Source organism: Miniopterus schreibersii, assembly GCF_964146895.1.
Source record: "Miniopterus schreibersii genome assembly, chromosome: 15".
NCBI lineage: Eukaryota > Metazoa > Chordata > Mammalia > Chiroptera > Miniopteridae > Miniopterus > Miniopterus schreibersii.
The window spans coordinates 16,625,101-16,648,483 of record NC_138115.1 but is presented as its reverse complement, the minus strand read 5'-3'; the positions used below and the strand labels follow the sequence as shown (position 1 = coordinate 16,648,483).

At 49.4% G+C, this 23,383-nt stretch overlaps 1 protein-coding gene across 4 annotated transcripts in view; it reads left to right on the top strand.

The window, feature by feature from the left end:
• CACNA1D (calcium voltage-gated channel subunit alpha1 D) overlaps positions 1–23,383 on the top strand; it is a gene marked incomplete at its 5' end in the record, with an annotated part of 288,308 nt that overhangs the window by 218,344 nt on the left and 46,581 nt on the right. For 3 of the 4 annotated variants that reach the window (XM_081159099.1, XM_081159100.1, XM_081159101.1), the window contains 10 exons: positions 1,744–1,803; positions 4,424–4,530; positions 6,109–6,196; positions 6,785–6,892; positions 6,980–7,032; positions 8,170–8,316; positions 10,216–10,417; positions 12,521–12,679; positions 14,038–14,148; positions 22,702–22,785. In XM_081159099.1, the coding sequence (XP_081015225.1) occupies positions 1,744–1,803; positions 4,424–4,530; positions 6,109–6,196; positions 6,785–6,892; positions 6,980–7,032; positions 8,170–8,316; positions 10,216–10,417; positions 12,521–12,679; positions 14,038–14,148; positions 22,702–22,785 (1,119 nt within the window). Of the gene's footprint in view, positions 1–1,743; positions 1,804–4,423; positions 4,531–6,108; positions 6,197–6,784; positions 6,893–6,979; positions 7,033–8,169; positions 8,317–10,215; positions 10,418–12,520; positions 12,680–14,037; positions 14,149–22,701; positions 22,786–23,240; positions 23,325–23,383 lie in introns of all 4 variants that reach the window. The other variant, XM_081159098.1, reaches the window with a different exon arrangement.

Genomic DNA, 23,383 nt, shown 5'->3' with positions numbered 1-23,383 from the left:
TATTGTGGTGAGAACACCTAACATGAGATCTACCCTTTGAACACATTTTTAAGTGTACAAGACGGTGTTTGTAGTGATAGGCACTGCGTTGTACAGCAGGTCTCCAGAACCCACTCATCTTGTGTGGCTGAAACTGCATCCACTGAACAGCCCCCCACTTCCCCCGCCCCAGCCCCCGGCCACTTCCATTCTACTTTCTGTCTCTGGGTTTGACTACTTTAGATATTAATTGTAATTGTAATTCATTGTAATGGCAATCTTGCAGTATTTTTTGTCTTGCTTTGCCTTTTAACCTTCCCTCGGTTATTAGTGAAAAAGAGAATGGAAGCTGAGTGAATCTAAGAGCTTTGACCCTCAGCACCAGGCTGAGTTGTTGGCTTGTGGGCAGCAGTGTCTTTTGAGGCAGAAGCCTGTGCATACGGGAAATGCTTTGCGTTGCCTGGTCAGAAACACAGATGCACAGACAGGTCCCAGCAATTTTTTAAATTCACTTTGGATCATGAATACTCTCTGAAAAGAGAATTTAAACTTAAGCTGAGGAGAGCTGGCCTTTGAAACAGAGGTCCTCACCCTTTTGTAACGGAGCAGGAAAGGGCTCCCTGGGGTGGACCCCATACTTAAACAGCAGGGCCCGTGGCTCTCCACTAGCATTCCGCAGGCCTAGCTCCGTGCTCAGCAACGCCAAGACTGGCTTTGTGGCCCGAGCAGGCATCCCCTACACTCTCCCCAGTATCCTCATCAGTTAAATGGAAGGAGTGGCCTGGATGGCTACCAGACTCCCTTCCAGCTCTGATCTCTTCATTTCCTTCAAACCTTAGAGCACAATTGTCATGACAATAAGTAGCCAAGACGGCTTCTACTGGCAGCCTCAGCTGCCTTCTCTGTGGCCGAGGTTCCCTGTGAGCCGTCTCAGTTGAGTGGTGGTCAGACTTCTTGCTGCAGCCCACCTGCCCCACTCTCCTCCCCCATGGCTCTGAGAAAAGGCAAAGACCCCAGAAGGGGCAAACAGGACTGGGCTGGTTGGAGAGTAGACGGTATTTTCAGGAATACTGACAAAGTGTCTTGAACTGATAATTCAAAAACCAGGTCATCTGTTCTTTGAGTGGGCCCAGCGAGGTTAAAAATCAGTGTTGGGAGAGAGCAGTGCTAGATCCAGAGCAAGGTGCTAAGTGAAACTCTCCCTTGAGGACTTATCCAGCCCGCACAGCGGTGGGCAGAGGGTGTTTGCTCCCTGATTAAATGGACTGAAATTGGAGGGGACTCGTGGAAGCTTCTGGCCCCATCTAATGGCCCTTACATCATAATTTACATTTCTCCACCAATCTTAAAGCTCAGCTGGATGGCAACATATTTCATTCAGCCAAAAATGCAGTTAAAGATTCAAGATGTGTGTAGGACTCTAATTTATCTGGTGCCACAAGTAATTTGTCACTGTGGTGCTCTGATGAGAAAAGGTTATTAATAAAGCGCTTTTAGAAATGAGCCTCTGTCTGAGACGTGAGAATGGGGAGAGTCGGCATAAGTGGTTAAAGGAGGTAAGTATTTCCAAGTGCTCTTTGTGGGTTATTGAGAGGAGCCGTAATTGGCCCGGGCGGGGCATTTACGAGCATCTCTGCTCTCACCTCGAGAGAGGCAGGCTTATCCCGGGAGGGTCTCTGACTGCATGCGGGATTCCACCCATGGGCGTATGGCTATGGCGTTTGTCCGGATGCTTTTTTCTCATTTCATTGTTATACCTTTCAGATACTGGGTTACTTTGACTATGCTTTCACAGCCATCTTTACTGTTGAAATCCTGTTAAAGGTAATGGCTTTTTCATTGATCCTCATATACTCAATCTTGACTGTAGCAATAATAGTTTCAATTCTCTGTTTGCTTTCCAGATACTAGGTTACGCAGATTATGTCTTCACCGCTACTTTTGCATTTGAGATTGTTTTGAAGGTAACAGGTTCCGCAGCGTTGTGTGTAAGGAGCCTGCTCCTGCGTGTGACACACAGCAAAGCAGCGTGACGTGCTTTGGACTATTTTTATTTTTTGTTGTTTGTGCCCAAGCTTATACTTTTTTTTTAATCAAAGGATTTTTTTCTGAAACCTTTCAACCTGTTTTTGCTCTTCCTTTATAACCTTTGTTGCATGTAGGAGTTACTTTGGCTTCATAATGGTGATTGGAAATGTTTTGCTCTTTTTTTATATCCTCTGAAATACGTCAACTGATAACAGATACATCACTATGTGTGAACTCTCTTCCACCCTTCCTGACATCAGAGTCAGAGGAAAAACATTTATCCTGTGAAGGGAATGTATCTCTTCTCATATCTTTGACTGAATTATGTTCCAGTGGCCTAAAATAGTAACAGCACTATTTTCTTGCAACAGCATTTGCAAGATAACTTGGATCTATTTGTGTGAAGATATTTTATATCTGTTTCAATGGATGGGCTTACATTGACACAAAAAGAGCACCTTTTGGCCGGGGTGCCCTAAATGTACCGCCCATGCATGAGCTAACAGGTCCCGTTGCTGCATGTGGTTTGTGTCCTGATGGCAAAGGCCACCCTGGGGCCAGCTCATTCCTTATGCACCCGGCTGCCTGGAGACCACCAGCAGAGAGCCCAGAACCCCCCAGACTTGCGAAGTGGTATGGGCCATAGCAGTCCTGGATAAGTGGCCTGTGACAACTGTCAGCAGATCGTCTCCCCATGGATAGATAAGCGGGGAAATGAGGACTTTTTACCACAATTTTTTCTAAAACCATTTTGAGTTTTTAGTGTGTGCATCTCGGGGGAAAAAATGTATTTTATGTTAGACTACTCTAGAACTTGGGCTCTTTACAAAATCTTCTGTAAAACGAAACCTCAATTAACATTGCTTGGGAGTGGGGTGTTTATTTTCTTTCTGTTATTACTATTACTTGGTAATAAAAACATTAGCACAACACCAACTAAACAGCCAACCTCTGATTAAACATTAGTTAAAAATCTAAACATTTCAGTTCATTTTCCTGCCTTTAAGCCAGCGAATTTGGTTGACAGTTCTAAGTCAGGCTCCTGTCTGGGTCAGTGAGCAGATTCTAACAGCCGTCTCCACAGTAAGGAGCACAGGCGCAGAAGGCAGGGGGTGGGCGTGGGGTGCGAGGACACTCATCTGGCCTTTGCTTGATCCCAGCTGCTTTTTAAAAAAATTTTCTTCTCTCCCTCAAGTTAAATGGGGGATGTTCTTAGTCTATTAGCCTGGTTAATTGAGGTTTTATTTTACTTTCCACATGTCTTAGTTGTTAAGTGAATACGGTTACTTTTGGGCTTTGGGGCAAATGAGGTACAGGTTTATTTAAAAGAAAAAAATAATGCTTTTCGATTTCTGTATATTTGCCTCAATGAGTTAAATCTTCCAAGTCATTCTTCATATTGAAAGTATTTTAGAGAGTGGAAAATAAGCCACAACAAGAAGGATTGAGAAAGTGGAGATTCACCAAGACATACCCAAAATTTGAAATGGTGGTTTCTGGTGGCCTTGGAGAAATTTGGAAGGCTTTTTGGTTATTTGGTTTAACACATGAAATTGACGTTTTTGTAGGTTAGGAAAGGTTGAGTGTTGGCAATTTCATATGGTCCAATTTTATTAGTTCCCAACTCTGTCTCTCCTTTCCTCTCCTTATCTGAGCCTTCCCACTTTTTGAAAAAAATTTTTAATGTAAAGAGTGAATTCTTTGTATTTTGCTGTTTCCACTCTGGGGAACTTCCTCACTAAACTCCTTTTCCACCACCAGTAAAACTTCACTGGAGCACCCACAGTGTGGGCTCCAGGTGCACGTGGCCTGTGACTAGAGAGCAGTGAGACTGACTTAGGAGAGATGCATGTGACGGCTTCCCAGCCACACCTTGTCCAACTAGAGTAAGAGCTGAAAGAGCTGTTTAAAGTGGATGTATCACTAAGGACCGTTAGGGGCAGGAAGGGGCCGCCCTGGAAAAGTGCTCCTTTCTGTGTAGACAGAGCCGGTGAGTACTGGACCCCAGTGCTTTTCCAGCCCTGTGGGTTGGAACACTGTAGGCTCATCTGCGGACTCAGAGGGCCAGAGCCAGCAGTGTGTGGGGAAGCCAAATTGTCTGGGCAGCAAGTGTGGTCACGTGGCCTCTCTCCTGAGACAGGCTCTTTGGACATGCCAATGTTATTCATATTTTAAATTTGTTGTTGCTGTAATAAAGTCTAAATTGTTCTCTTCTTGTAATATGTCCCCAAAGTGAGCTGCCTGATTTCCATTTTTGAACACATTATTCAGGTGCTCAGCCCTGATGGTTTACATTTCTGGCTTCATAATACACTCTTGTTAATTAAGATAGACTTTCCTCACGATTTGTGAAGAGCCCAGGTTTCTCTTCCTCTGGGGAGAAAACCAGTAAATTCACCCATGATTCTGCTTGTAGATGACGACCTTTGGAGCTTTCCTCCACAAAGGGGCCTTCTGCAGGAACTACTTCAACCTGCTGGATATGCTGGTGGTCGGGGTGTCTCTGGTGTCATTTGGGATCCAGTAAGTATCCGGGATGTGGGTGTGTTTACACACAGGACTGCTGGGCAGGATGGTTCACATGATGAGTTTTAGCACTATTTATAAAGGCGAGGTATCATTTTAATAATCACATTTAGTTACCTGGGAAAGCTTAATTTGTCTCATGCCAGAAAGCACTGGGACGCTTCATGCTTCCTTGTGTTTCTCTTTTTCCTTTCATGCCCATTGTTGGGTTGGGCTTATTACTCTCTGTGATATTTGCTTTCAACAGTGAGTTGAAGAAGCCAAGTTCTAGTTGAGCTTCCTCCAGGGGCTGGCCCCAGGGCCTTGAGGGCATCCTCTCGGTTCCCCATCTGTATGGGAGGGGCATGGGCTAGGTGGTCTCTTGGAGCTCTTTCTACTTGGATAGTGAAGCTTCCCTTGATCTCCAGGATATATGACCCTTTTCTTTTGGCTTCTAAAATTTTCAGTGAGGAGGGGTCTGAGACTACCCCCAGCAAGTCAGGGCCCCAGGTCCCCTTCATGGCATTGAGAGATTTCTGGTGGGAATAGCCTGAGCTGCTCCCTGCCTGCCTGCCATAGCTGGGGTCTGGGGCAGAGGCTCCAATGGGAATGCCCAGAGGTGGCCTTGCTTTCCTGCTAACGTCTAAGCACCGCTGCTCAGTGCTGACCGTCAGTATTTCCTGTATGGGAGCATGCATGCACACCTCTGAGCCAAAGGTGCATGGAAAGGCTCTGTCCCCTCGGAAGATTAAGGCCCCTGCCTAAAACATAGCCCTCTATGGTAGTAGTCCTGCTCACCTCCCACCATCTCCCAGGGGAGAGAGCCATGTAGTTGCAGTTTCGAAGGGCATTCTAATCAGTATCTTTGCAACTTTTATAAACTCCCAGCTGTGCCTGCCCTCTCCAGCCACAGCCCTTGTCCACTGCCTCCCCAGCAGGTGCTTACTCCACACCCAGCCACCTGCCTTGCTAAATGAGCTGCACTCTCCCATACAGGACCTGCCTACCGGACACTCTGGGCCTGCAGCCCCTTCCCCCTTTGTCTAGCTAACCCTCACTCCCCCTGGACTCACCTGGACATCACCCCACTAGGGGGCCTTCCCGGGCTCCCTGGAGTGATGCTCCCCTCATTGCATCACCTGTGTTGTCATACCTGCCTCACGGGGTTGTGACTGCTGGTCTCTCCCACCAAATAGTGGACTCCTTGAAGCCCAGCAAAGCCCAGCACCAAAGCAGTACACCAGGGCTCCAAGTTAGAAAACGAAACTGAAGCCTAAAAGCCCAGTACTACCGAGTGTTTACATTGAGTGAAAAGAGCAAAGTAAATTTCCTCAGTTGTGTCTCCCAAGGTCACTGTGCACCTGACTGGGGGCCTCTGTGAGTGGGCCTGGCCTAGAAGGCTCCATGGATTGTGGTCATGATCATCTGCGAGTCTCTGGGAGAGGTTAGCTCAGCTCCACATGGGTTCCACCACGTTGTGCGGTGGTGTTAAAGTGAAAGCCAAGTGTAATAATCTCAAAGCGTTTTGTCCAACTCTAATACATTCTGCTTTCTTTCCTCCCTCTGTTCCTCCCCCCCCCCCCTTTATTTCCTTAGATCCAGTGCCATCTCCGTTGTGAAGATTCTCAGGGTCTTAAGGGTCCTGAGGCCGCTCAGGGCAATCAACAGAGCGAAAGGACTGAAGGTTTGGGCCTCTCTCCTGCAGGCTGGGCTTTCTTTGGTGGGGTTAGCTATAATTACTGACTTTCCTGGGCCAGAGCTGGGGTGAGGCCTGATGGATTTTAAAGTAGATTATAGGTTTGAAAAGGACATTTCTACCCAGTTGGGCTGCCTCTGCCAAGTGCTGATACCATTTTTAACTGTTACTATTTTATTTTTCTTTATTTAAAATATTTTCTTTATGTGATTACTGTTCACTTATTACTTTTTTATTATTAATAGTGTTTACTTTCGTCTTTAAATCTATTCTCATGCAGGTTGTATGAAAGCTCAGAGGGTTTGCATTTCCCTACGTTCTTTTATGGGGTGGGGAATCCTGTGGGCCTGGGTGCCAGCCAGGCAGTGCTACACCCCATGGCAGGAGACCAAGATGGGACCCACATACAGGGTGCTCTTCCCAGGCAGCCATGGTGCACTGGGGGTAACTCCCCACAGATAACTACTCAGAAACAGAGCACTGCAAAGTCAGGCAATCATATACAGATGCGCATACACATAGACAATCTCAGCTGGTATTAGCTCTCCCCTCCATCCTCTGCTGCTCTCTCCCCAGCACGTCGTCCAGTGCGTCTTTGTGGCCATCCGGACAATCGGCAACATCATGATCGTCACCACCCTTCTGCAGTTCATGTTTGCCTGCATCGGGGTCCAGTTGTTCAAGGTACAGGGACGTGCCTTGGAGCACGAGGCCTGGATGATCTCTTCGGGGACAAGCTTGCATTTGACTGTCTGTCTGTTTTGTACTCAGGGAAAGTTCTATCGCTGCACAGATGAAGCCAAAAGTAACCCCGAAGAATGCAGGTGAGTGTCCTAAGCACAGGAGTGAGGAATTTGGAAGAACGATAGGTAGATGGCTTTTAATGTTTGGTACAGAATCTGTAAACTGGGGGCGAGGGGGGGGACTAAACCCTAAAATAACAATTATTAAATGCCCCAGGAAGCTCACTCTACAGCCACATGGGTAATTTTTCCCCAAACCAGAACTCAGAGCTCAACTCCCTGGTATTCAGATGCTGGCTACCATCTTCTGGTAGGTTTCCTGCCACCACATTTCCATTCACTAGAACAGGCAGAGGAGAGAGAAGATGGGAAATACTCATGCCTCATCCCAGGCCATGCAGAAGAATGTGAAGGCAGACGTGGGAACCATTGCCTGAAGTCTAAGGCTGTGCAGAAGTCCCCGTTTCCCCATCCTTTTGAGATGTCACCAGCTGAGATCTGGCTGCCTGCACTGGTTTGGGGTTTCTCTTTAGCAGAAGGTGCAGTCAGAGAGCACCAAGTGTCCTGTGACTGTGGCTCTGCTCCTCCAGGGGCACCATTCGCATGGCCTGTGGGCTGGAGGGTGCCCCCTGGAGTTGAACAGCGGAGCAGCAGCAGCGTGAAGACACCCACCCTTCTTTAAGTCTCTGCTTCCTCATCTGTAAAATAAAGACATTGGACTCCTTCCAGAAATGAAATTCTATGAGAAATACAGTGTCCCAGAAATTACAGACATCTCTGGAAAAAAAACACTGGGGGATATTGTTAGTATAAAGAGAAGGAATTCGATTAAAACTAAAGTGCAGCTAAGAGGATGCCTGGGCTGGTTTCCAGAGCTTATGGAATTCTCCACAGCCAAAGCTTTCGACTCTTCAGTGTACGCCCTGAGCCCATTGCATATGGGAGATGTTTATTGTTTGGTCGTTTTCATTTGTTATCCACCCTATGCCAGTGTCTGCCTAGTTGCTCTGAAGAATACTCATTAAACTAGTAGTTATTCACCGGTTATGTGAACTGGAGAGTAGATTGAATGCAGGACTGGAGTAGGAGGCACCCAGACGGTGCAGTGCTCATGGCCTGGCTGGCAGACCGAGCGTGTCTGTGCCTGCAGGTGTGGGGCTGGGGTAGCCTTGACCGATTTCATGTCAGGCTAAGATGACTCACATTTCTTTTCTCTAGGGGGCTTTTCATATTCTACAAGGATGGGGAGGTTGATAACCCTGTGGTCCGTGAGAGGATCTGGCAAAATAGCGATTTCAACTTTGACAATGTCCTTTCGGCTATGATGGCACTGTTCACGGTCTCCACGTTTGAGGGCTGGCCTGAGTAAGTACAGAGAGCGAACATCTGCAGGGAGGCTCCTCCCTGCTTCGGGGTAGTCTAGGCCGATCCAGCTCTCCTGAGCCCTGTTGCTTTTCTCCACAGTTGCAGGCTTTTTCTTTGACTTTTAAACTTTGGGCCATTTATCAATCACTTCTTGGCCCACAGGGCCCCTTTGTCTGATTAGGCAAAGGATTAACATTTGTGGCCAGCTGACAGGACTCTCGGATTTGGGAAGTGGGGGAGGGGCATAGCTCCTAGGCAGGGGGCTCATCTCAGCAGGCTCCTGGGGAACACCCCTGGATGGAAATGTGGAGTCCTCAGAGGCCTTTGTCATGCCAACTCTCATTGGTAGCTGTGTCATTAAAGCTGCCATTACACTAAAGAGGGTCTTGGTAGTGTCCCAAACCATTCATCCATTCATCCCTAGTACTAGTATGTGCCAAGCATGGATGGCTGCCATTGTACTATGTCTTTCACTGAGGCACTCACTTGCTCATTCATAAAATGTGCTCTTGATACCAGCTCCATGTAACATGCTCTGTTAGGCACCGTGGAAGAAGCAGTTATCTCGACACGGTTCCTCCTTTCAAAGCCCAAATTCAATGAGAGTGTCAGGCAATCAAACCAGGCAGGAGGGTCTGGTGTGTCACAGATGTGCAGAATAGAATGGCTAGGATTTTAATGGGCAGAGTAAGAAAAATGGAAGGAAGGGAGGGAGGGAGGGAGGGAGGGAGGGAGGGAGGAAGGAAGGAAGGAAGGAAGGAAGGAAGGAAGGAAGGAAGGAAGGAAGGAAGGAAGGAAGGAAGGAGGTGGAATACAAAAGGAGAGTCTCTTGTACCTCTGTTACTGTCTGCTCTCCGATGCCCCACCCCACCTCTAGCTCCTGCCACCAGAGCATAGATACATAGATGGAGTCCTGAATATCAACTTCCCATGCCTAGAGAAATTGCAAAAGGTGGACAGGTTGGTCTTCTGAGGCTGGCAGAACCCTCTGGATGCATGAGAGAGTCGGAGAGCTTTACAAGAGTGCCTGTGGGGTAAAGGATGGCTAGGCAGGGCCTTTCATTAGAGAATTGGTCCTGAAGAGAGAAGAGGCATGGAATAATATCTTTTACTCTATGGAGGTTTTGAGTCTTAGGTTTCAAACACCGTGCTTGAGCAACTCAGGGTGGCAGCTGAGGGGAAATGAATAAGTTTGGGACTTGGGGCTCAGAGGAGCTGGGCTCAACTCCTGGCTCTGACCCTGAAGAGTATGACCTTGGGCACTTAGATCCCTCTCTGAGCTTCCATCAGATGGGGGTGACAGTGATGTCCCCCTTTCCAGATGGATGCGAAGGTGTGTAGCACAGTGCCCCCAGGGACTGGGTGCCCAGGAAGTATTGGCTCTGCATCAGAATGGGGCCGAATTTAACTTGGGGGTTTTATTGTAATTTCCTCTCTTCCTATTGAGTTCTTCTGGGCCTATATTTAATTTAGTGTGTATTTCAGTTTAGGGAAGCTCTGAGTTTTTAGAAATCCATGGTTGCTTGCTATTGTCTTTGCCAGTGTGTATAACTTTCAGTTCAGCCAGTGTCTACATGAGACTTTCTTCCTCTCTTCTACCTGTGAATGGGAAAGAGCGTGATTGAATATTTGTGAAATCTTGTTTTTCAGTCCTCAAACACCAATCACAAATACATCCCAGGTACCCCCCACCTAGGTACTGAGCAGGTTAAGGAGGGTGCCTCAGAGACCTGTCTGTGTCTAGGGGCCTTGGGGGAGGGAGCTCCAGTGAGGGGTGTGCCGGTCAGTGCCCATGTTGGCATTCAGAAGAGGGACACACCTGGGAAGGCCACAGGGCTGGGCTACCTGGGCTCGGCTGAGCGGGGCTGGCAGTGCTCATCTGGTCCTTCTGCTCTCCAGTTTGCTGTACAAAGCCATCGACTCGCACGGAGAGAACGTCGGCCCGATCTACAACTACCGCGTAGAGATCTCCATCTTCTTCATCATCTACATCATCATCGTCGCTTTCTTCATGATGAACATCTTCGTGGGTTTCGTCATTGTCACATTCCAGGAGCAGGGAGAAAAAGAGTATAAGAACTGTGAGCTGGACAAAAATCAGGTTAAAGTCACACGCTGTTTGGGCTTCCGTCGCTCGAGCAGGAGGGGAATGGCTTCTCTTTTGATGGTTTCCCTGTGCACAGACCCCGTGTCTGTCCCTGGGCTTTGGGCCCCGGGCCCCGTTCAGAGCACACCCACAGCCTGTCTGAGTCATTGCTGTTGAAAGTTAGGTTCCGAGATACAGATGTGACTTCGTAATTGTGGAACCCACCCCCAGACCTGTAGATGAGAAGTCAGAGAGGTGCTTGGGCCACCTTCTGTGGTCTTGACCCACCAGTGACAGCTCTCAGGCTTGTCGGGTAGTGTGACAAGGCTCCAGAAAGCACCAGTGATGCTCCCAGGGTTCCTAATGACAGATAGTCTTTTATCTCCTCAACCTTGGCACTGTTGGCACTGTAGGCCGGACAGTTCTTGTGCTTTGTAGGGTGTTTAACAGCGTCCCTGGCCTCTACTCACTAGATTCCAGTAGCACTCCCCCCATTCCTCTCCCCCACACCCGTCCCAACCCCGGTTTTTGGTAACAAATGTCCCCTGGTTGAGAACTGTTAACTTAGAGGAAGTGCACTACCACACCACAGGAAAAGTCACTAACTTGAAACTTGGGACTAAGAGTGCACTGGCATCAATCTCTCTTTATCTAGCACCTTGTTTTAACAACGCAATAGAAGCAGGGGCTTTGGCTCTGGTTGTGTGGTGATCCAAGGGAGCCAAGTAACCTGCCTTCTGGGCCCGTTCTACCTGCTCCTGCTCTGGCACTGTGGGCCCATCCCTGGTCCCCTCTGGATTTGCTCCTTTATCTCTAAATTGAAGGCATTCAGGAGTTGCTTTTAGAGGTCCCTTTCAGCCTTCAGAGATCGTTAGATGGAGATTCTGCTCTGGGAGTTTCCCCCGGGTCCTCTATCAGCAGCATCTCGGTTTGGTTATGGCAGAGTGAGCAAGACTAGTCTGCCAGCCTGGGCTTCCTGGGGGAAGTGGCTGTGGCGAGGCAGTCTGTCTGTCTCGGCTGCAGCCAGACTTACTGGGGGAAACGTGAGGACGGTGCTGGCTTGGTTTCTAGGATGATGTTTCTTTGAGTTGTCAGGACATCTCTGCAGATTCCATCAGTGACAGTCAGAGGGAGGCCTGGCCCCACTCCTTACCCCTACTGAGGATAAAGTGTTGGGGCAAGGCCCAGACCAGCCAGGCAGCAGCAGAGCTGAAATTATGTTACTGCCCAAGGTCCAGAGCAGGCTCAAATTGGGGGTCGCTCCCGGTCACCATGTGAGGTCACAGCAGGGCCAGGGCCTAGACAAGAGGGAGCCTGTCTGAAGTCAGAACCCAGAATCCAAGCAGAAGAATGGGAGTAGGTCTGAGCCTGGGAGCAGGCAGGGCCTGCTGGTGAGCTGTCAGGGCTGGAGGCTCCCCCTGGGCTTGCTGCAAGGGGTGGACCAGTCGCAGCCCCAGAGTGAGAGGGGAGGATAGTGCTCTGGCCATCATTACTGACCCGGAGGTCTGAGGACACCACAAGCTCCTGAGCCTCAAAAGCTCCCAGATGGGCACGTAGCCAGCTCACCATTAGACGCTCACAGTTAACGCACTGTGGCTCCTGAGAGGCGACTCCCGTGCGTCCATCCTGGAGCAGCCATGGGCTCCAGTCTCGGGCAGTGAACCCAGCCCCTCTGGTTCTTGGGGATTTCCGTACCTCTCATGACGTGGTTTTCTTTCCTGGAGGCCGGGCATGGGCAGGAGAACTACACATGTAACCTGTTGGCGTAGAGGAATGGCAGGAATGAGAACTGGGGCGAGGCCTCACATCTCTGCTTGTGCACTGTGCGACCTCAGGCGGGCCGTTCGCAGCTCTGGGCTCATTTTGTAATAAGTAAAATGGAAGCAGACTGGGGGATCTGGGTACCCCCAGGTTGCTGCAAGGACCGGAAGAGGTGATGGAGCTGGGGCCCTTTATCCCTGACGTCGAGTGGTGTCTATGGTGGTTGCCAAGTAGTTTTCCCCTCGGGCCTGGGTCCCTCCCAGCAGGTGCTGCGCCTGCTCTTTTGGAGCAGGTGAGAGCCGCGTCCGGTCCGTAGGATGTGCTCAGGACCCTGCTTGCTCTTTTCTGCCGTTGCAGCGTCAGTGTGTGGAATACGCCTTGAAAGCACGGCCTGTGCGGAGATACATCCCCAAAAACCCCTACCAGTACAAGTTCTGGTATGTGGTGAACTCCTCGCCGTTCGAATACATGATGTTTGTCCTCATCATGCTCAACACACTCTGCTTGGCCATGCAGGTAAAGTGGGGACACATGGAAGTGGGGATCACGTCCAGGCCCTCGCACAGTCCTGTGCCCCAGCTCCTCACAAGAGGATGGGTTTGGTTTTCTGATGGGTCTGGACTGTGGTTTGGTCCACAGTCATTCTTGGCTAACAGTCATCACGGGAAGAGTTTAAGAGCTTTGTAGAAGAGAGTGTCTGTGTAGTGTGGCCTTAGGTGACATTTCCATGGAGCCGAAGCATTCTGTTCTATGAACTTTTACCGGGGGCCTCCTGTGGCCAGGGAGTGGCTGAGGACTGAAGCTCTGTCCGTGTGGAGTTGGACAGAGGGGTTCTGATCCTGACTCGACTCCTCACCAGCAGGGCAGCCTTGGGAAAGTTATTGACATCCCCTGAGCCTGCTTTCTTTATGGGTAAAACGGGAAGTCCCTTATACCTGCCTCGGATATAAAGTTTATCCTGGATAATGTGTGTCAGGCACTTTGCTGGGGGCCTGTCACAGAGTAAGCACCCAATGTTGAAAGACAACACGTGAGTCCCACTCCTGTCCTCAAGGAGCTCCCAGGGTGCGGCAGGGAGTCTTCCCGTTCATGGAGTGTGGAGTTGGACCTGTGTTGCAGCTATTCCCTGCTCACGTTGGGGGCAAGGAGTACAACTCACATCAGTGGGCCAAGCTGGATTGCAGTGTAATATAATTCTATATATTTAATACAAACAGTGTAATTAATAGAATTAACAGTTAGCCTTTCCAGCAGTTTGTCTGGTTGCGCTAGGGCAAGAAGCAAAGACCAAGGTCTAGATTCAGTTTTCAGTGACTTTAAGAACCTGAGCACACCAACTCCCAGTGCTGTCTAGAAAATGGATCTAAAGACAGCCAACAATAAATTTCCTGGCACTTCCTCAAATGTAAGAATTCTTTATGCATGAGAAGGACCATGGGTTGATGTAGGTGAAAGTGGGAAGTCAAGATAATACTGCCTTTTATTTGAATATAGAACTACATGGCATAAAGTTTGCCCCTAACCAAATCCTACCTTTATTCATTGACATTTGGGTGGATTCTGCATTGTGCCTGGGTCATGGCCCTGAGTATAGACCCTGTCAGGAGGAGGGCTGGGTTCCTATTATCTGGAGCAGAGGAAATTGGTGTCTTTCCCCTTCATCATCCAGTCATCCTCATCTTGTCAAGGCCCCCCTGCCCTTTGTGGGAAGGGCCTGTGACCTCGCAGTGCCAGTGGAATCATTGGGGAGGGTGCTGGACTGTGGAGGGTGCATCTGTGTCCATGGGCACCTGCAGGGAGCAGAGGGCTGGGGAGCCCCCTTCTGCAGGTCTGGAAGGAGCCTCTGAGAACTGTGCCTCTGTCTTCATCCGCAGCACTACGAGCAGTCCAAGATGTTTAATGACGCCATGGACATTCTGAACATGGTCTTCACCGGGGTGTTCACTGTCGAGATGGTTTTGAAAGTCATTGCGTTTAAACCTAAGGTGAGTTGCTGAAACCGCTTCTCAGGCTGCTGCATCATCCCCGAGAAGCACCCGCTTCCTGTTAGTCTTGTGTTAGTGATTATGCAGAATTGTTCTCGCTGCTAACTAGGTTATCACCTGAGAACATTAAAATCTGATTAGGGCATCTGTATACATATGGGAACGTAAATCTGCAAAAACAAAACCTCATAAAAACAATTCTAAGAAAAGAAGGGAGGAGAGAATTGGGAATTGGCGGAGCAGAGATTGTTTTAAACTTGGTTTTCTGTTTCTAGAACAGCATGTGTCAGGCTGTCTCAGGGAGACTTGCTTCACTACTGAAGCACTGGAGAAATTGTTTAAACATAACCCATCAGAAAGAATTTGGCCCTGATTTTACTCTTAGATTTTAGGATAAAGTCTTAGGTTTTATGTGTTCTTGGTCTACAGCATCTTTTTCACCCTTTATGGAAAAGTCTACCAGCTGCAGACCTCTCATAGCTCTACCATTCTTTGTTTATTTACTTTAGAAAATTTTCACTTTAAGGCAAAACAAGACATGAAATGTGTTAAACTGTGTTGGACAACTCAGCATACTCTGTCTCCTTTGGGAGGGAGTGAATTCATCTCACATCCCTCAATGTGTTGTAGTGTACGAGGCAGATAGGACGGCATCGAAGAGCACGCATGGTTCTGGATTCAAATCCCTGCTCTCCACTAGCTCACCAAACAAGTTCCTTACTGCTCTGTGCCTCAGTTTCCTCATCCATAAAGTGAAGACCCGTAGTCCTGTTTCACAGGGTGCTACGAGGAGTCAAGAATTCCTAGGTGTGCCATGCCTAGGAGAGTGCCTGGCAGGTAGTACCAGGCTGCAGATGTGTCAGTACTGTTTCTGTGGCCACCGCCACCGTCTTCAACTAATGATGTTCCCTTGTTCCAAAATCCTAGACAGAACAGCAAGTCCTGGCTGAGCTGTGGGACATTTGACCCTTAGATTCTTTTCTAGCAAAGCCCAAAACTGTCAGACAGTGACAAGTTCAGTGACCCAGTTATTGGCTCACCTGTGTGTAAGGTATCTGGCAAGACTAATTTAAGACTTGGATTGTGAAATGATTTTACATGCTCCATAGTCACATGGAATTCTAATTCAAAACTGTTCCTTTCTTTAATTTGAATTAATTTCTATGCAATCTTTATCAGCTCTTTGTGGACCCAAAAGAAAGGACACTTGTAAGTGACCAGTTGGGGTGATTGCAGTGGGGTCCGAGTTGGCACTTTCTGCATGGCCAGGTGTTATTTACTGTGACTTGTCCATATCTACACATACAAACATCCTCCCCTTTTCCAAATTCATCTCAATTTCCTTTGGGGATTTTGGTTTGCTTCCCTCTCACCTTTACTACTTTGAATAATATTTTTCTGGATTGATGGAAAAGTTTGCAAAGTAACAACATCAGAAATCCTTGAGAAATGCAACACGGACTGTATCTATGGGGCATTTCCCAGATCCTGGGCCATGTCTTCCCTCACCTGGTGTTCTGCCCTGAGGTTTTTAAAAGCTTGCTTGTTCTAGGCTGAAGAGAAGGCCCACTTGCCCATGGCATGTGTGTGAGTGTGGATGTGTTAGTGTGTGTGAGTGTGTTAGTGTACGTGAGTTTGTGTGTGTTTGTGTGTATGTTAGTGTGTGTGAGAGTGTGCGAGTGAGCATGTCTCAGTGCATGTGAGTATGAGTGTGTCCGTGAGTGAGCGTGTATGTGTGTTAATGTGTGCAAGTATGTGTTTGTGTGTGTGTGTGTGTGTGTGCATGTGTGTTAGTGACTGTGTGTGAGTGTGAGTGTGTATCCTGTAGCAGGCTGTTGCATCAATGGTTCGTTGCACATTGCTCTGCCTAGTAAATTGCTGATACCAAACCTGGGGGGGCAGGGGGAGTTCAGTGGCTTATTAACAGACTGAAGATACTAAGGGAAAATTTATAATCAGTACTGATCAACCAGAGTTTTAAAATGAGTGATTTCCGCTAGAAACTGTGCTGCTTTGTAGTTTTACTTAGCAAGATATTTTCATAGCATAAGACAATCTTAGATTTGCAACTGAGAAATTTTGCAACAGCTATAGCAGCCTCTCTGTGCCTGGGGAGCTCTGAGGCTGCATTCACCAAAGCCAGGGGAGAGGATTTCATGCTGTTTTGTGCCAGGAGAGTGGGGGATAATCACTTTACCAAGATAGATGCAAAGTTCTGCTTAGAGCACTCCCTGAGTAATCCTTTCTTCTCTTCATTGTCAACACCAATCAGAGGGGTCCGTGAGGTGAGGGCCCTCCTTCCTTCCCTCCCTCCCTCCCTCCCAGCAGAGGGGCAGTTGGCTGAGGGACCATGCTGTGGAAGCTGCAGAGGGAAGATTCTTGAGGAGATGGCCACGTGGGACGGAGGGTGGGAAACCTGGCCCATCAGTCTCATCTTAGGAAAGTCTTTCTCCTGTAAGGAGCTTTGTAACAGGCCCCTTGGGGGAGCAGTTTCCACAGTGAGGGCTACACCTTCTAGAAGAGCCTCAGCATCTCTGTGAGGGGAGCCTGGGTCACAGCTGTTTTGTCATTCAAATGCAGACAGTGAGTCAGACAAAACCCTTCCTGGTAGGCTAGAAGGTGAAACCTGACCCTGAGGACTTTCATATCCAAGAGCCTGACTGAGAAATGGAGCCTCCTGAGAGGGAGACATTTAGAGGCACATGGTCCTGGGACCCATCAGAAGAGGTCACCTGGCCTGTATAAGGGGAAGGGCTGAGGGTGGACAGAGAGACATAGGAAACCCAGAGCTGGGAGCTTCCTGATGGGGAGGCAGGTGCACTGTGTGGGAAGCGTTGATTTGAGCTTGAGTGAGGTAAGAGTACAAGGCGGTGTGAAGCCTCAGAACCAAGGATTAGGGCAGCAATTTTCAACCCTCATGTTGCGAGAATTTGTAAAACATGTGATACCTGACTGTTTAGTCAGGGGCACTGACCTCTTTTCCTTTAACAACCAACACAATAATGGCCATTCAGTGCGGATGAAGCAAAATTATACCTATTTTTCTGTCAAACCAGCAAAAAATATATTTTTGGGTGTGCCACAGAATTTTTGTGATTAGTTTATGCATGCCATGAGATGAAAAAGGTTGAAAATTGCTGGATTAGGGCAAATCAAGCAGGCTGTTTAGTGTGTTGTATCAGCTCCCACGGGAAACCCACACGCCAGGCCTTGGTCTCATGCACTTTAGGTTGTGCTTTTGACTTGCAGAGTTGACTGTGCAGCCCTAGGGTTTTGAGTAAGAGATAAGCCCCTTTCCCCTGGCCTTTCCCTCCATGCTCCCTGGGGAAGCCGCTGGAGTTCTCTGATGAATTCTCTTGTTCCACGGAGGGAGATGAAGAAAGGCCTTTTCCAAAGTACTGGCCCCCAAGGGGGGAGGAACACGTCTCATTTGTCTGAGGCTCCCCTCTTTGTGCTTCAGGATGTCACCCATCTGGTGTTCGGTCCAGTACATGCTTGAGCCAGGTTACCTGCTCTGGTTGTGGGTTTATCTCCAGAGAGCCACACTTTGTTCCCAAGTCTTAGGCCATAAAGTATGTTGATCTTGCTTCTACCTCCAAAATGGCTGGTTTGGGGAAAGGAGAGAGTTTTACAGCTCCACATGCTTCCATGCAGAGCTGATGCCCAGCGGACACTGGGGCATCTGGCCCCATCAGCCTCCCAGGACAGCAGTCCCTGCCCCAGGGTCCCTGGCTGGAGGCAGGCTTATTAAGAAAACCTTAGCAATCTTCCTACAGGACATTCTCCATCTCCTGGGAAGAAAATGTGATACTGTCCTTTCATTTCTGCAGTGATCACATATGATGTAGGTGATTTATTTTAATGCAAAATAACAGCCCAGTTCCTCCTCTCCTTAACTAGAGCTCTGTATCAGACTTCAAAGGCTCAGACTGTTCCTTTAATGTTGGGGTTTCTCAGAACTCTCCCCTGATCCCCTTCTCGCCTGCCCAGGGCTTCAGTGACCACCTCTGTGTGACCCACATCTCTACTGGCCGCCTCCTTTCCAGGCTACCCTGACTGCTTCACCGTCTCCTGTCGTGAGGCCTCTGGCCTCAGCCCCTCTCTGTTCATCTTCTACATACTCCCTTTGTAAAGCCAAAGTTGATGTGCCTCTCTTCCAATGAAATTCTGGAATTGGCCACCTATTGTATGAGAAACGTAATCTTCTCAGTCTAATGACAAAGTCTTCCACTAAACGTTGGCCTGTTTATGTTTCTGCCTCATTTCCAGCCACTCTCTCCCTACCCTTCCAAGCTTCCCACCCATCCCCTGCTGCTAACATGCTGGACCTTTCTATGGCACATGCTTCTGCCCGTAATCCTGTAGCCTGTCTGAAATACTGGCTCCTCTGTGACACCGTCCTACCAACCCAGCCAGCGTTGGCTCTTCCCCGCGCAGTGTGTTATTAGGTGCTTATGGGTCTTCTTTGTGTCGCACGATGCCTGCTACAAGCTGGCTACTCAGTAAAGACTGGGGAATGAAGAAAGGAATAAATGGATGACCCTGTAGGGATACCCTCTTGGCATAAGAGGGTACTGGTTTTCTACCACAGGATATTTGGGCAGGGTAGAGCGGCCAAAAGTGGGTGTTTTCCTGTAAACCCTCACTCGACCTTTGGAAAAGCTTATGCTAGTTAGAAAGCCGCCAGCTACAGTTTCTATGAGAAATTGGCGCTGTGGGTCATACCTTGAGTCAAATACTCCCCTAGCAGAAACTGGTAAGTGATCTGGCTGCCACCATCAACAGCAGAAGCAGGTATTTGTAAAAGGCCTCTTCAGATCTGCAGGTCGGGGGGGGGGGGGGGGGGGGACGGGACCTACAGGCAGCAAAATAGCCATGGGCTTGGCCTGCTTTTCCTGTTGCCTCATGTAGCCATTCCACAAATATTCTCCCCACGTGTGCCAAGTCTGTGCTACCTCCTGGCTGTTGATCCAGGCTCTGCTTCCAGGACCCACAATTGGGCAGGATACAGGCATCGACAGACAATCAGAATAGAATTCTTGGACATAATGGAGCTGCCTGGCCCCAAGGCCCACATTAGTCTGGTGTATGATTTTAAATGTCTGGAGTCAGAATTGTTTCAGGTCATAGATGTTATTGCAAGTGACTGATTTGTTTGATCTTTTCAAGCAAGTAGTGTTGGAGAAAAGATAATATAAAGGCTGACTCTGGCTGAGCCTGTAGGGCTGCTGGTTCCCCTTGAGGGACCCTAGCCTCAGAATCCTGCAGTACAAGAATGTGTTGTCAATGCTCAGGTTGTTGGAGAGGGGCCCTCTGTCAGAGGGCCAAAGCCAGTGTCTCTTTTTCTGGTTACACCATACTTTGGTGGGAAAGGGGTGGGGGACTGAGTCATGCTCCCTTGACAGTGATTTTATTACAAAGGAGGCTACTAAACAGGGAAACAGGATGTGGGAAGAAAGGGCAGGCTGGCATTTCCTGCCTCCCCTGGACCTAGCAGAGCCACCTGGTCGGAGCCTGTGATTCCAGCCACCTGCCCCCACTTGTCTCCTGTTGCCTGGGTTGGGGGTGTATTCTTCTAGGGTTTTAAGAATGTGAGGGATCCTCTGGAGAGAGAGTTGATGAGATTGCCAAAAATTTCCAGGATCCCAAATGCTAGGCCTCTGTCATGCTGATTGAAAGTGATTTTTTACAGCATCATGGGCCACATAGTCCCATTAGTTGGCTGATGGGAATGACCCAAAGGTGAATACTGATAATTCTGGACAGCGAGAGAGGAGCTGTTCAGGAGTCAAGTCCAAAGCAGGTGACGGGCTGGCACCCAGCGCACAGGTAGTGGGCTTGGCCGCAGGTAAATGATGGACTCTAATGGGAGCAGCAGAGCCCACAGGGCAGCCTGGCTAGGGCTGTCCGTGTGGCGGGATGGACGGGAGGAGGGGTGCTTGGTCCTCTGTTCTATGTGTACACTGGAGGCACTCAGCTGTTACTGATGACCATGGATGATATTGAGACACCCATTTCTCTAGAGGGGAGTGGAAGAATCACGGTACTCTAGCTTCTGAGTTGCTGAGTCCCGAAGGAAAGGGCAAGCCCTGCCCCTCAGAGCACAGTCTGCCAGGGCTGCTAGTCGGCCACCTGAATGTTACCCATAGCAACAGTGCACATCATTTCAAAGAGAACCTGTATCTTTGGTTCTCTTTGAAATGATGCCCCTTTAAAGGATGCCCCTTATGGCCTGGGGCATCCACAACTGTACCCAGTGCCCCTCTTTTGCTGCTGAAGTTTCCGTTTGGAGACTCCCTTGATAAAGGAAGCAGTGAACTCCTTTGTCCTGGTGCAGCTCCTTATCTCATCTCCGACCAGCATGCCTGGCATGCTAGCAGCACTAGTCTAGTCCTCAGAGCAGCCCATCTTTCCTCAGTTTTGCCCGCGAAGAATCACACACCATGAGAAGAAAATCTAGAAGGTGCAGGATGCTGTATTTCTTAAGTAGACCTTCCCATTGGACTTGGATCCACAGGTCATCAGGTTGGTGCAGGTGAACTCCTTTTGTTCACTAGTTCCAGGACTGAGGTAGGGGCTGGGAGGTGGCAGTTGATGAGGGTAACATGTGGCTGAGGCACTATGATTGTAGGATGGGAGGAGAGAGGTAAAGACTGGGCCAGAAATCATGGCAGTTGGTTGGAAAAATCGTGCTTTATTTAATACGAAACTTTGTAAACACCCAAATCATCAGTCAGTGTCATAGCTCCCCCACACACGCACCTGGAGTGATTAGCGGTAACCGGAGTAAACGTGCCGCTCCAGCTATTAAGACAGCCAACTCGTCCATGTTTTCTATTGTGCCGTAGAGGCTGGGGCTCTGCAGGGCTTCCTCTGGGCCTGCATCCCATCACAGTTCATGGGACCTGACACTTCAAAGCACCTTCTGTTCTGGTTTCCTTGATCCAGCACGAAGCGTACCTAGTAGTGAGCACACACACACCCTTTTTGTGTATTATTCAGATCTGAATTGTTATTTCCAAAACATGTTCTGACTTTCTAAGAAGACACAGTGGATTTACAGAGAGCCGTTGGGCTTGCAGCCTGGAGCTTCTGTGTGCAGTGCTGCCCAGCCCAACCCCTCGGATCTCAGCCTTCCGGGGGAAGTTGGAAGACAACAGGCCCCAATTGAGAGCTATTGTGCTGAGCCCGGAAGGGGAAATAAAATGTATGGCACATGGGTATAGATTTGTAAGTCACACTTTTGGGGATGTTGTGCCATCAGAATTGTTGCACGATTTGAGGACCTGGAGAAAACAAGCACTGGGTTGCTTAACTGATAGGAAGAGACACTGCAACGGGTCAGGCACTAACTGGGTTCAAGGCTCTGGGCTAGATATGGGGGTTAGTGAAGGAGGGGAGGGGACCATCTGCATAGTCCTCCGCAGAGTGGTGGACTTGCAAAGACCCGGGATCCAGCGATCAGGATATGAGAGAGACGCAGAGGCACCGTGATGGGGGCGGAAGTCAGGAGGCCCTGAAAAGGTCCCCTCGGGGAGGGAGCATTTGATCTGACCTTGAAGGAGGTAGTGAATGTGGGCAGACAGAGTTGGGGTGGGGAAGCGTCAGGAGGTGGGGAGACCTTGGCGGTGGTTTTGAGGGATGGAAAGGAATCCTCTTAGCCTGGAGGGTGAAGAGGGAGGGAGAGAGCAAGAGCTGGGGGCAAGGAGGAGCCTGCTGGTGACCTGGGGCTTCCCTTGATGACAGTGGGAGCCCTTGAGCACCTTCATTCGTCCGTGCTCCTTTCCTCTGGGAGACCTGCTGTGGCTTCCCTAGTGGGCTCCCCTCCCCATAGCCCAGAGTGAGCTTCTCTGCCTGGACTCTGCCTCGGACCTGTGTGCACCACTGCCTCTCCCCCTGTCAGCCCTTGCCCCTGTCCCTTGTCCTTGTCCTTGTCCCTGTCCCTGTCCCTGAGAGCACTAAGAGGACAGGAACTTGTCTCAGGCACACCCTTTGTAATTCTTGTTGGACTGGTGAGGAGGGGGAAGGGTTACAGGTTTGTTTTAACGGCACAGAAATGAGAGCGTGTGGAATGCCTGCTCACAGTGCTCTTTGAGTAGAGAAGGAAGTGGGGTGACGGGTCCCTATGAAAGGAGTCGGAGGCGCTTGCAACTTCCTTCAGCATGTGAGGGCCTGGGCTTGTCAGCCTGGGCGTCAGGGCAGAGTTTCCAAATGCCTCTCTCTGTCCTGCAGATATTCTCCGTTTGGTGCTGCTCAGGGCCATGGGTCTGCATCGTGTGTGCATGTGTGGCGTGTGTGTGTCTGTGTGCGCGCGCATGCGTGTGTGTGTGTGCGTGTGTGTGCGCGTGTGGGCAGCCTCTCTCACACATGCAGGTGCCCACCATCCTCCGTGTTCCTTTCCACTGGTGGACGGTAGTGTTGCCTCCCTTTGACTCCCCCACCCCACCTGGTTGCCATGGGTGCCGCGGGGCCTCCGACGTGTCCCCATGTGGTCCGTGTGGCGTTTCATTCATACATGCTCATAAATGTCTGCCCCCTGCCTGCTCTGTCCAGGGGTATTTTAGTGACGCCTGGAATACGTTTGACTCCCTCATCGTAATCGGCAGCATTATAGACGTGGCCCTCAGCGAAGCCGACGTGAGTATGCGCCCGCCCGTGGCCGCCCGCCTCTTGTCCTTTGTCTGTGCACATTCCGCTCCCCGCCCGCACTGGCACCACCTGGACAAGTCACAGATCCCAGTTTCACTTCGTCTAAAACCAGGAATTTCCTAATAAGAACTGCGGAAAAGAGGCTTTTCAAGGTAGAGCCCCACTCGGGGCCTTTTGAGACGCAGACCAGCTTTTGGAGGGCAGACCGTTTCGCGGCATTACCCAGGCCACTGGTAGGCAGGCCAGCGAGGTGTCGCTAACTGTCTTTATTTCCTGTGTCAGCAGTGCTGCCCGAGGCGATGTATCTGTAACGTGTTTGTTGTAGGGCGGTTTTTCCAGCAGCCGGGTACCGTGCGCGCGAACGTTCCGTTTGTAACACTGTCCCTTTCTTCTTTCTCCTGTTGTGCTTCCTGTCTGTGGCTTCTGAATGCTTGCCCTAACAGCACTATTTCACTGATGCATGGAACACTTTCGATGCCTTAATTGTTGTTGGTAGCGTCGTTGATATTGCTATAACTGAAGTGAATGTAAGTAGCAAACTTTGTGTCCTACAACGTCATTTTTTTTCTGTTAAGTCTAATGTAGA